Raw genomic sequence first — 13,066 nt, forward strand, 5'->3', positions numbered from 1 at the left:
TTATGGGATATATAGATATGGGATAGATAGATAGATATGGGATGGATAGATAGATAAATAGATAGATATGGGGTGGATATATAGATAGGTAGATAGATAGATAGATAGATAGATCAATATGGGATAGATAGATAGATCGATATGGGATGGATAGAGAGATAGATATGGGATGGATAGAGAGATAGATATGGGATGGATAGAGAGATAGATATGGGATGGATGGATAGAGAGATAGATATGGGATGGATAGATACATAGAGATGGGATAGATAGATAGATATGGGATAGATAGATAGATAGAGAAGATAGATAGATAGAGAGATAGATAGATAGATAGATAGATAGATAGATAGACAGATAGATAGATAAATGTGGGATAGATAGATAGAATAGATAGATATGGGATAGCTCGATATGGGATAGCTAGATATGGGATAGATGGATATATAGATATGTGATAGATGGATAGATAGACATGGGCTATATAGATATGAGATGGATATTTAGATAATTAGATATGGGATAGATATTAGATAGATAGATATGAGATAGAATTGGTGTAGATATTGGATAGATAGATATGGGATATATAAATAGATAGATATGGGATAGATGGATAGATCTGGGATAGATAGATATGAGATAGATAGATATGGAATAGATAGATATGAGATAGAATTGGTGTAGATATTGGATAGATGTGGGATAGATAGATATGGGCTTAGACTGGATAGATAAATAGGGAATAGATAGATATGGGATAGATAGATAAATGTGGGATAGACTAGATATGGGATGGATAGATAGATAGATAGATAGATAGATAGATAGATAGATAGATAGATAGATAGATAGATATGGGGTGGATAGATAGATAGATAGATATGGGGTGGATAGATAGATAGATAGATAGATAGATAGATAGATAGATAGATAGATAGATATTGGATGGATAGATATACAGAGAGATAGATAGATATTGGATGGATAGATAGATAGATAGATAGATAGATAGATAGATAGATAGATAGATATTGGATAGATAGATAGATAGATAGATAGATATGGGATGGATAGATAGATAGGTAGATAGATAGATAGATATGGGATGGATAGATAGATAGATATGGGATGGATAGATAGATATGCGATAGATAGATAGACAGATAGATAAATGTGGGATAGATAGATAGATAAATGTGGGATAGATAGATAGATAGATAGATAGATAGATAGATAGATATGGATAGATGTATAGATAGACATGGGATCAGATGGATAGATAGGGGATAGATAGATATGGGATAGATGGGTAGATAGACATGGAATAGATGCATAGATAGACATGGGATAGATTGATATGGGATAAATAGATATGGGATAGAATTGGTGTAGATATGGGATAGGTAGATAAGGGATAGGTAGATATGGGATAGATAGATAGATAGATAGATAGATAGATAGATAGATTAGATAGATATGGGATGGATAGATAGATAGATAGATAGACTAGATAGATAGATATTGGATGGATATATAAATAGATATGGGATGGATAGATAGATATGCGATGGATAGATAGATAGATAGATAAGGGATAGATAGATATGGGCTAGATGGATTAGATAGACAAGGGATATATGGATAGATAGGGGATAGATAGATATGGGATAGATGGGTAGATAGATATGGGATAGATGTATATATAGACATGGAAAAGATGGATAGATAGACATGGGATAGATTGATATGGGATAAATAGATATGGGATAGAATTGGTGTAGATATGGGAATAGGTAGATGTTAGATATATAGATAGATATGCGATAGATAGAACACAGGATCCTCAGCACTCACCAAAAACATCATTAATGCTACTTGTATTTACTTCAAGCTGTGTGCAGTAATTTCAGAACTTTCCATACACTTTAAATTATTACCACTGATATGGAAAAGCCATGTTTGTTCCTATGTAATGTATAACGTGCCACTGAATAAAAACTGAGTTTATATTACAGGTGGATCACTGCAAGAGGAATGACGGAGAGAAATTACCAGCAATCTCTCCTCGTCCTCCGACCAGAGGCAAATGTGGGACCAATAAACGCCAAACATTGATAGCGCCCGGATCTGTGAGTGCTGATATAATGAGTTAATATTGTGTATTCATTTAATTTTTAGCTACAATCTTTCTTTATTGAGAGGATTACACACAGACATAATGGTTAGGGGGAAACAAAAGTTGATGCATTAATTTGAATCTGTACAAAACCCAACATAATACATAACAAAAGGTAATGGTTCTAGCCACTCAGGATCTGGGAAGGACCTATTTTGTATTTATAACCAAAGTGACGTGGAAACAGCTTGATAGATATGTAGGAGCGAGACTTCCCCCATATATATCTAAGGATGGATGGATAAATAGATAGATAGATATGATATGCATAGAGTGATATTAGATAGATAGATAGATAGATAGATAGATAGATAGATAGATAGATAGATAGATAGATATGAGATGTATAGTTAGATATGGGATAGATATGGCATAGATAAATATGGGATAGAAAGATATGGGATAGAAAGATATGGGATAGAAAGATAGATAGATAGATATGGGATAGATAGATAAATTTGGGATAAATAGATAGATATGGGGTGGATAAATATATAGATAGATAGATATGGGATGGATAGATAGATAGATAGAAATGGGGTGGATAAATAGATAGATATGGGATGGATAGATAGATAGATAGATAGATAGATATGGGATGGATAGATAGATAGATAGATAGATAGATAGATAGATAGATAGATAGATAGATATGGGATAGATAGATAGAAATGGGATAGATAGATAGATAGATAGATAGATAGATAGATATGGGGTGGATAGATAAATAGATAGATAGATAGATATGGGATGGATAGATAGATAGATAGATAGATATGGGATGGATAAATAGATAGATAGATAGATATGGGATGTATAGATAGATAGATAGATAGATATGGGATGGATAGATAGATAGATAGATATGGGATGGATAGATAGATAGATATGGGATGGATGGATAGATAGATAGATATGGGATGGATGGATAGATAGATATGGGATGATGGATAGATAGATAGATAGATATGGGATGGATAGATAGATAGATAGATATGGGATGGATAGATAGATAGATAGATAGATAGATAGATATGGGATGGATAGATGGATAGATAAATAGATAGATATGGGATGGATAGATGGATAGATAGATAGATAGATAGATATGGGATGGATAGATAGATAGATATGGGATGGATAGATAGATAGTTAGATATGGGATAGATAGATAGATAGATAGATATGGGATGGATAGATAGATAGATAGATAGATAGATAGATAGATAGATAGATAGATATGGGATGGATAGATAGATATGGGATGGATAGATACATAGAAATGGGATAGATAGATAGATAGATAGATAGATAGATAGATAGATAGATATGGGATAGATAGATAGATAGATAGATAGATAGATAGATAGATATGGGATAGATAGATAGAAATGGGATAGATAGATAGATAGATAGATAGATAGATATGGGGTGGATAGATAGATAGATAGATAGATAGATATGGGATAGATAGATAGATAGATAAATAGATAGATATATAGATAGATAGATATGGGATAGATAGATAGATCGATATATAGATAGATAGACATGGGATATATAGATATGAGATGGATAGATAGATAGATAGATAATTAGATATGGGATAGATATTAGATAGATAGATATGAGATAGAATTGGTGTAGATATTGGATAGATAGATATGGGATATATAAATAGATAGATATGGGATAGATGGATAGATCTGGGATAGATGGATAGATAGATATGAGATAGATAGATATGGAATGGATAGATATAGAATAGATAGATTTGAGATAGAATTGGTTTAGATATTGCATAGATATGGGATAGATGGATAGATAGATAGGGGATATATGTACAGGCGCGGGCTGGGAGACTTCAGGAGGGGGGCACACAGGCGGCCGCAGCTCATTACTCGGGATGCGGCCGCGTCATTGATGACGCGGCCGCAACGCGTGCCATGTGATGCGGCCGCCTGTGCGCCCCCCTCCTGAAGTCTCCCAGCCCGCGCCTGTCCATATATTAGATATCTCATGTCATCAGATGCGGCCGCAGGTAAAAATCGGGAGAAATTGCATCAGGGGGCAGCCGGCCGTCCTCCCTGCCGGCCCTAAAAGCGGAGAATCTGAGCGGCCCAGGGGGGCGATGCCCCCCGGCCCAGCCCACCCCTGTTTATGTATAGATAAATAGGGGATAGATAGATATGGGATAGATAGATAGATAGATATGGGAAGGATAGATAGATAGATAAATAGATAGATATGGGGTGGATAGATGAATAGATAGATGGATAGATGGATAGATAGATAGATAGATAGATATGGGATGGATAGATAGATATGGGATGGATAGATAGATAGATAGATATGGGATGGATAGAGAGATAGATATGGGATGGATAGATAGATAGATAGATAGATATGGGATGGATAGATAGATAGAGATGCGATGGATAGATACATAGAGATGAGATAGATAGATAGATAGATAGATAGATAGATAGATAGATAGATAGATAAATGTGGGATAGATAGATATGGGATAGATAGATATGGGATAGATAGATATGGGATAGATAGATATGGGATAGATAGATAGATAGATAGATAGATAGATAGATAGATAGTTAGATAGATAGATAGATAGATAGATGGGTAGATAGATATGGGGATTGATGGATAGTTAGATATGGGGATAGATGGATAGATAGATATGGGGATTGATGGATAGTTAGATATGGGGATTGATGGATAGTTAGATATGGGGATAGATGGATAGATAGATATGGGGATAGATGGATAGATAAATCTGGGATAAATGGATAGATAGACATGGGATATATAGATATGGGATATATAGATATGAGATGGATAGATAATTAGATATGGGATAGATATTGGATGGATAAATATGAGATAGAATTGGTGTAGATATTGGATAGCTAGATATGGGATATATAAATAGATAGATATGGGATAGATGGATAGATCTGGGATAGATGGATAGATAGATATGGAATAGATAGATATGGAATAGATAGATATGGGATATATAAATAGATAGATATGGGATAGATGGATAGATCTGGGATAGATGGATAGATAGATATGGAATAGATAGATATGGAATAGATAGATATGCTATAGAATTGGTGTAGATATTTGATAGATATGGGATAGATGGATAGATAGGTATGGGATAGATAAATAGATATTATGGGATATATGGATAGATAGATATGGGACAGATGGATAGATAGATATGGGATAGATGGATAGATAGACATGGGATAGATGGATAGATAGACATGGGATAGAAGGATATATAGACATGGAATAGATGGATAGATAGACATGGGATATATTGATATGGGATAAATAGATATGGGATAGAATTGGTGTAGATATGGGATAGGTAGATGTTAGATATATAGATAGATATGGGATAGATAGAACACAGGATCCTCAGCACTCACCGAAAACATTATTAATGCTATTGTATTTACTTCAAGCTGTGTGCAGTAATTTCAGACCTTTCCATACACTTTAAATTATTACCATTGATAAGGAAAAGCCATGTTTGTTCCTATGTAATGTATTACGTGCCACAGAATAAAAATGAGTTTATATTACAGGTGGATCACTGTGAGAGGAATGACGGAGAGAAATTACCAGCAATCTCTCCTCGTCCTCCGACCAGAGGCAAATGTGGGACCAATAAACGCCAAACATTGATAGCGCCCGGATCTGTGAGTGCTGATATAATGAGTTACTATTGTGTATTCATTTCTTTTTTAATACAATCTTTCTTTATTGAGAGGATTACACACACACAATGGTTAGGGGGAAACAAAACTTGATGCATTAATTTGAATCTGTACAAAACCCAACATAATACATAACACAAGGTAATGGTTCTAACCAACAGGATCTGGGAAGGACCTATTGTATATTTATAACCTAATTGACTTGGAACAGCTTGATAAATATGTAGGAGTGAGACTTCCCCCATATATTTCCAAGTATGGATAGATAGATAGATATGGGATAGATAGATATGGGATAGTTAGATATGGGATAGATAGATAGATAAATAGATAGATATGGGATAGATAGATAGAGAGATATGAGATATATAGATAGATATGTGATAGATAGATATGGGATAGATAGATATGGGATAGATAGATAGATAGATAGATAGATAGATAGATAGATAGATAGATAGATAGATAGATAGATAGATAGATATGGGGTGGATAGATAGATAGATAGATAGATAGATGGATAGATAGATAGATAGATATGGGATGGATAGAGAGATAGATATGGGATGATAGAGAGATAGATATGGGATGGATAGAGAGATCGATATGGGATGGATAGAGAGATAGATATGGGATGGATAGAGAGATAGACATGGGATGGATAGATAGATAGATATGGGATGGATAGATAGATATGGGATGGATAGATAGATAGATATGGGATGGATAGATACATAGAGATGGGATAGATAGATATGGGATAGATAGATATGGGATAGATGGATAGATATGTGATAGATGGATAGATAGACATGGGATATATAGATATGAGATGGATAGATAGATAGATAATTAGATATGGGATATATATTAGATAGATAGATATGAGATATAATTGGTGTAGTTATTGGATAGATATGGGATAGATGGATAGATAGATAGATATGGGATAGATGGATAGATGTTCAGAAGTCAGGGTTGTATCCCAGATCCATTGTTAACACAGAGTATCTGTCAATATCGTTTGAATGTGCAAAGTTGCAGCGGATGTCAAATGCCGCACCCCTGGCCCTCAATTTTAACCAAATTAATCTAATTTATTCCTAAACTGCACAACCCTTCAGCTTTGCGCCCTGGGCGGTGTTATGCACGTCTAGTTGATATCCATTAACGATTGTCGATTGCTGTAATGTGGTTCCAAAGCATAATGTGATTTAATAGCCAAAAGTTGCAGAAAAACAAATCAGAATAAAATAAGTACAGCCGTTACTTATCGCAGGTGCCCTGGATCCAGTGTACAGTCATTCAGGTCTGAAGGCTGTGGTCAAGTAGACTGTCCACTAGGTCCAGAGCCCCTGCTTATATACAGTCAGTGATACAGAGAAAACAATACAGATGATGTGGCTTGCTTCTATAGGTCCAGGCTTCAGGAGGGTCCAGTGTAATGCAGGTCATAGGCCAGTTCAAACAACCCCCTCCAAAGGTGGGGGTTAACATTCCAAGGGTGGGGGTCTGCTCTCCAGATGATGACTCCGATTTTCCCGCCAAGAATCCAGTTTAAACGAGTCTATTTACATTACACAGACAGTATCATTTTAAACATTTATTCCCTATCATTGATAACTAGAGTATGCAATGTGCGATCCCTTCGGTGAATGAACCAGACAACAGAGGATAAATAGCGAATTAAAATGATACTAAACATGACATGTTTCCTGTAACCTGAACCTTTGATTTCACTAACATGTATATAACTTATAATATTAACCTTAAATCTTGCTACATTTTGACATATTTAACTATGTGTTGCAACTACAATTAATGTGTACTAATTACAAATGTGTATGTTCGTGTGAATGCGTGTAAATGTGTAAACCCTGTTGTTGCCACGTGTTGCGGCTGGATATGCTTCTCCACGCTGTAGCGTTCTCTACGCATAATTTTCAGACAAAGTCGAGTTGTCTGATATTAATTGAAATTACTTTATCCAATTAGCTGACTTCGACAGCGGTCGCCCCTATCGCACAGCCCTAGTTATGGCCCTGGGATGGGGGGTGGTCTGCTTACCCTCTGCCACTGTGCCCATCCTGGAAATGGTTGTCGGGCAACTCTCTATTGAAATGGTAAAATCCGCTCTGTGTCTCAGGCCCAGCTGTGGCCGTGTTAGGTTTACTGACAATACTGCAGCAGCAGCAAAGAGCAATTTGTTTTATTTAGACTTCTGCCAGATTCTTTCCTTTATATCTTTAACTCTTTGCTGCCTGGTGCCCTTTTTGCATCTTCAAGATGTAATGTACTGAAATCAAGTTGGTGTTTACTTAAATCCATAACCGACGTTTATCTGTGATTTCAGACCAATCATTCTGTGGGATTATCTCCCAATCGGATTCCCATGACAAACATAATTGTAATGCCTGGTGCACAACCACCCAAGAAGCACCCTGAACGGACAATAAGGACACCATCTGGAGGGAGGAGCGCTCAGACCACCACAGCTCCAGATGGGCTCGAGCATCCAGCTAAGGTAGATATCCCCATTCGTAGCAAATCAGTGTTTATGGACTGCTAATATATATTTACATATAGGTATCTGTAACCGTTTTCACTTGATACGGTCAGAAACCCATTTTGTTTCCATCTCCAGCAATATCTGTCCCTCTAGCCAATCAGATCAGATCATCAGAATGTTCACAGAGCCAATCAGATCAGATCATCAGAATGTTCACAGCAGCAGATGTCAGCAGCTGATTCTGCGGATCTGATGGGAGGCAGTAACGCACCCACTCAGGTCATCCTGTAAATGAGGACAGGGGTGCGGGTATCAGGCAGCTTTGTCGAAGCTGCGTGTACAGTCTAGGATTCTAGGGTCTGTGAGGAGTGGTTGCATCGGGGCCCGTGACACTAATGGCAGGGATACCTCTCGGCATCTCTGGTTCCGGTGCCAAGTGTAAAAAGCAATTCCTAGAGGCTAGTATAAAGAGTAGAACCTGAATTCTTGGAGGCTAGTCTAGATAGTAGACCCCAACCCAAACCACTCACAGAAAACTTGCAGTTCTGTCATTGGCGGTAAACTCCACCAAGCAGAAAAAGGGTACAGTCACCAATTATACCGCCAACTGGCAATGACTGTATAGAGAAACTGTATCTGAGACTGAGAGATGTATCCAGGGTACCCAGTAGCTGGGGAAACTCTGTCCATAGATATCAGGAAGGCTCTGCCTTCCTAACATGTGGGACTTGCTTTAGTTAAACTTGTGTAGGTGCTTCTATTATACAGTAAACAGGGTGAGTACGTTTAGCGGAGTATTGTAACTTTATAAATGGTGTTCTGAGGTTACTCTTATATGACACTGGGGCATAACTAGAGTGCACATACTACAGACATCTTTAGAGACTAGAATGGTGTAGAACAGGCTGACTAAACCTATGGCTCTCTAGTTGGCAGGGCATGCTGTAACTTGTAGTTCCACCAAAACAAATCTCCTATGATGAGCTCATTCAAAGACAATTTCAAGAGCACACGATCCCTCGTTAATATCACTGACTAGTAAACAGTTCCAGCATTTTATTCCATAAATCATGAAGACTGTATGAAAAGAGCTGAACGAGATCATTAAAGTTCTCTGAAGCCAGTCATCCGAGTCAGCGTTACTGGGGTTTGTGACCCAGATATATTATGGTGATACCCACTACTGTTGTGACTTACTGGTAGTAAAACATTGATTTATTTCCTAGAATATGGGAAAACTTCCTAGAATGTCTGTGCACTGTCATGTGACTTATTTACATACTGGACGTCCTCTTTGCTGTTTTTTTTTGCAATAGTCTTCTTTTAGTATATAGATAATTATATACAAACTATTATAAATTCTGTTTATCCAAATAAGTCCATAATGTATGCTATTGTCTTTTACAGTATAAAATATGCTTGCTACATACAGTATCTTCATATCTACCCAGGTACTAAACTAGACTACATAGGACATTTGCTGAGGGCACAACATGGCTGCTTTCTCTTTGAACTAAAATGAACTTCAAGTAGTGTAAAATATGTGATATTTCTGAGGGCAGCTTGTGTGTTTTTTTTACAGACTGTGATGAAGAACTGGAGGGTGGATATAGACCCGAGGAGAGACACAGTGCAGAGGGACTCTCATCCGTGGATTTAACAATTAACACTAGGAAGGAGAGATGGGCTTCTGACAATGAGAGAGAGGAATATGGGCAAAATGACTCTGCCATACTTATTAAAGTCATTGTATCGCTTTCAAATAATTATTGTCCAATGCGATTGTTGTGGTTCCAAAGCACAAAGATATTTAATTGCAAAATATAGCAGGATTTTACAGCAAGCCATTTATGCATTAAAGATGTTACAATAAAGCAGGAAAGTATAAAAACACAGAATACATTACATTTTCCTTATAGTGCTTCACCCAGGGAATACAGTCATGGCCAAATGTAGTCAGGATCAGAGAGACAGAAAAATGGGGCAGCATGCATATATAGCTTCAATATAGAAAAACACTGATGATGTAAATATGTATACAGATAATACTTAGTGAGGTCTTCATTGGTCCAGGGTTAATGATATTCCAGTTGCTTTCTGGTCATAGGTCAGTTCATTTGATCCTTTCAAAGGGTGAGGGACAACTTCCCCCAATAGCTGAAAACATGTGCTTCTCAAGGAAACTGACCCAAACCAGTTTTAAACAAATTAAAACACAATGTCATTTTGATCATTCAATCTTTTATCATCCATAACTATTGATCGCAGAAAGCGATCGCAAAGCCGAAATTAGCGGATGAGAGATGGTAATGTGCAGATCAAACACATGATACATTTCCCATATCCTGAGCCTTAGATACTTTTAAAGTGCTTTTAACATTATAATATTTAACTGTAAAATCTATTACATTTGATTATAAAGACTGTCTGTTGGAACTATTTTAAGGTGAACTATTTACAAGTAAATGTGTAAGTGTGTGTGTGCGTTATTTATCGTGCAATTGCGTCATAACATGTGGCGTACTGATCGCAATCGCACGGTAAAAACAATATTAATTTATTTGGTTTACTTCATCCAATTATTTGACGTTGACAGCTCCACCCTTTGAGAGTATACCCAACACTCTCACCCTAAAAATTTTATTGCAGGATCTCAGTAGTACGTTTCATTGTTCTGTAATTTATGTCCCCCTTTATATATGATCACACTGTCTGTGAATATCAGTCAGGTTACCATAAAAGAGTCCTAGAAACAATTTTCATACAATGAAAATATTAGGGCATACAATGAGCTTTTTAGAAAACGTATGAGTGGACGCGAGAGATTGCCCTTAGGGTCGAAGGATATAGACACCTGGCTTGAGCTGATGAGGCCGAGCAACCAGGCGGTAGAGGGCAGTTCAGGCAGGCGATTTCAAGGGCCGGGGAGGGCGCAAACGGCCCTCCCCACGAAAGGAAGGTGTTACGATTTCAATGCAGGCTCATGTCAGCGAGGGTCATCTTACAGATTTAAACACTAATGCGCATCATGCGGAGGACAGCACCCAGCCTCCGAATGTGCTAGGGCCCGAGGAAGTGGGGGTAGGGGGAGAAGCACAAATTCAGCTGTGCCGAGTCAAGGGTCCATCGCCAATTAATTTGGCGGAGCTGGACAAATGGCTGGCTTGGTTTGAGGATAGGGACACCGCCTCCCTCCTCCATGACGGATTTCATCTAGGATTCAGACTCCTAGTTCAGGGCAACATCTCAACGGCTGCCCCAGTTAATTTGAAGTCCGCCCTCGCTCTCCAGTGGTGCTGGACGAGAAAATAGGGAAGGAGGTTGCTTTGGGTCGTATGATTGGCCCATTTCGGCTTCCTCCCATTCCCAACCTGATTTTGTCCCCGGTAGGGGTTGTCCCAAGAAGGCAGCGGGGAAATTCAGACTGATCCAGCATTTGTCATACCCCGCTGGCCAATCCGTCAACGATGCGATAGACGCCACTCTGAGCTCGGTTCGTTATCAGTCATTTGAGTCGGCGCTAGCTCTGGTGCAGGAGTGTGGTAGGGGTTCCCTGTTAGCGAAAATTGATATCGAGTCGGCTTTCAGGTTATTGCCCCTTCACCCGGAGTCGTTTCAATACATGGGTTTTCGGCATCGTGGTGGATACTATATCAATCGCTGTCTTCCTATGGGTTGTTCGATATCCTGTGCGCTATTCGAGAAGTTTAGCGGCTTCTTGCAATGGTGCATTCAGGCGGGAACGGGGTGTCGGTGGATCGCACATTATCTAGATGACTTTTTGGTTATCGGACCACCTGATTCCACGGGTTGTCGAGATATGCTGTTTTCCACAGAAGCTTTGTTCAGGGTGCTAGGCGTTCCCATTGCCGCGGTCAAGGCGAAAGGCCCGGCTACGTGTCTCTCATTCCTTGGAATTGAGATCGACACGGCAGCAGGTATATGTAGGCTTCCAGCTGATAAGGTGTCAAAGATGCACAAGTCCATTGTGGAGGTGTTAGGCTCCAGTTCTAGTTCACTAAGGCAAGTTCAGTCCCTGTTAGGGAGGTTCAATTTTGCCTGCCGGGTGATTCCCATGGGGAGGGTCTTCTGCAGAAAACTCCAGAGAGCCACCGCGGGTAGAAGCCGGCCGCATGCGGCCCTGCGGCTATCAAAGGTGATCAGGGAGGATTTGCAAATATGGCTTATCTTTCTCAAGGAATTCAACGGCAGTCGAATTTGGCCGACACCGCCAGTAACGAACTTAAATATAAACCTTTTCACGGATGCGTCCGGAGCATGCGGCTTTGGGGCCTACCTGGACGGACACTGGTGCGTGGACAGCTGGCCAGAGGAGTGGCATAGGCTGGGGATTACCAAGAACTTGTTGGTCTTGGAGTTGTTCCAAATTGTGGTAGCAATTGAACTGTGGGCGCCTGCGTTGCGGGGGAAACACATAGTATTTTGGTGCGACAATTTGGGGGTGGTTCAGTCGATCAATAAACAGAGTGCCTCGGCACACCATGCCATATCCCTGCTGCGTCACCTAGTTTTGCGCTGTCTGCAACATGATATTTTGTTTAGGGCTAGACATGTTCTGGGGGTGCAGAATGGGTTAGCCGATACGTTGTCATGCTTTCAATGGAG

At 38.8% G+C, this 13,066-nt stretch overlaps 1 protein-coding gene across 2 annotated transcripts in view; it reads left to right on the forward strand.

Moving 5' to 3' along the window:
* LOC142149861 (uncharacterized) overlaps nt 1-10,206 on the forward strand; it is a 23,476-nt gene extending 13,270 nt beyond the window's left edge. For both annotated transcript variants that reach the window (XM_075205163.1, XM_075205164.1), the window contains 4 exons: nt 2,019-2,132; nt 5,800-5,913; nt 8,285-8,455; nt 10,023-10,206. In XM_075205163.1, coding sequence (XP_075061264.1) covers nt 2,019-2,132; nt 5,800-5,913; nt 8,285-8,455; nt 10,023-10,100 — 477 coding nt within the window. In that variant the 3' untranslated portion in view covers nt 10,101-10,206. The remainder of the gene's footprint in view (nt 1-2,018; nt 2,133-5,799; nt 5,914-8,284; nt 8,456-10,022) is intronic.
* Nucleotides 10,207-13,066: the final 2,860 nt, after the last annotated feature.

Source organism: Mixophyes fleayi, chromosome 4 (genome assembly GCF_038048845.1).
Source record: "Mixophyes fleayi isolate aMixFle1 chromosome 4, aMixFle1.hap1, whole genome shotgun sequence".
In the NCBI taxonomy this organism is placed as follows: Eukaryota; Metazoa; Chordata; class Amphibia; order Anura; family Limnodynastidae; genus Mixophyes; species Mixophyes fleayi.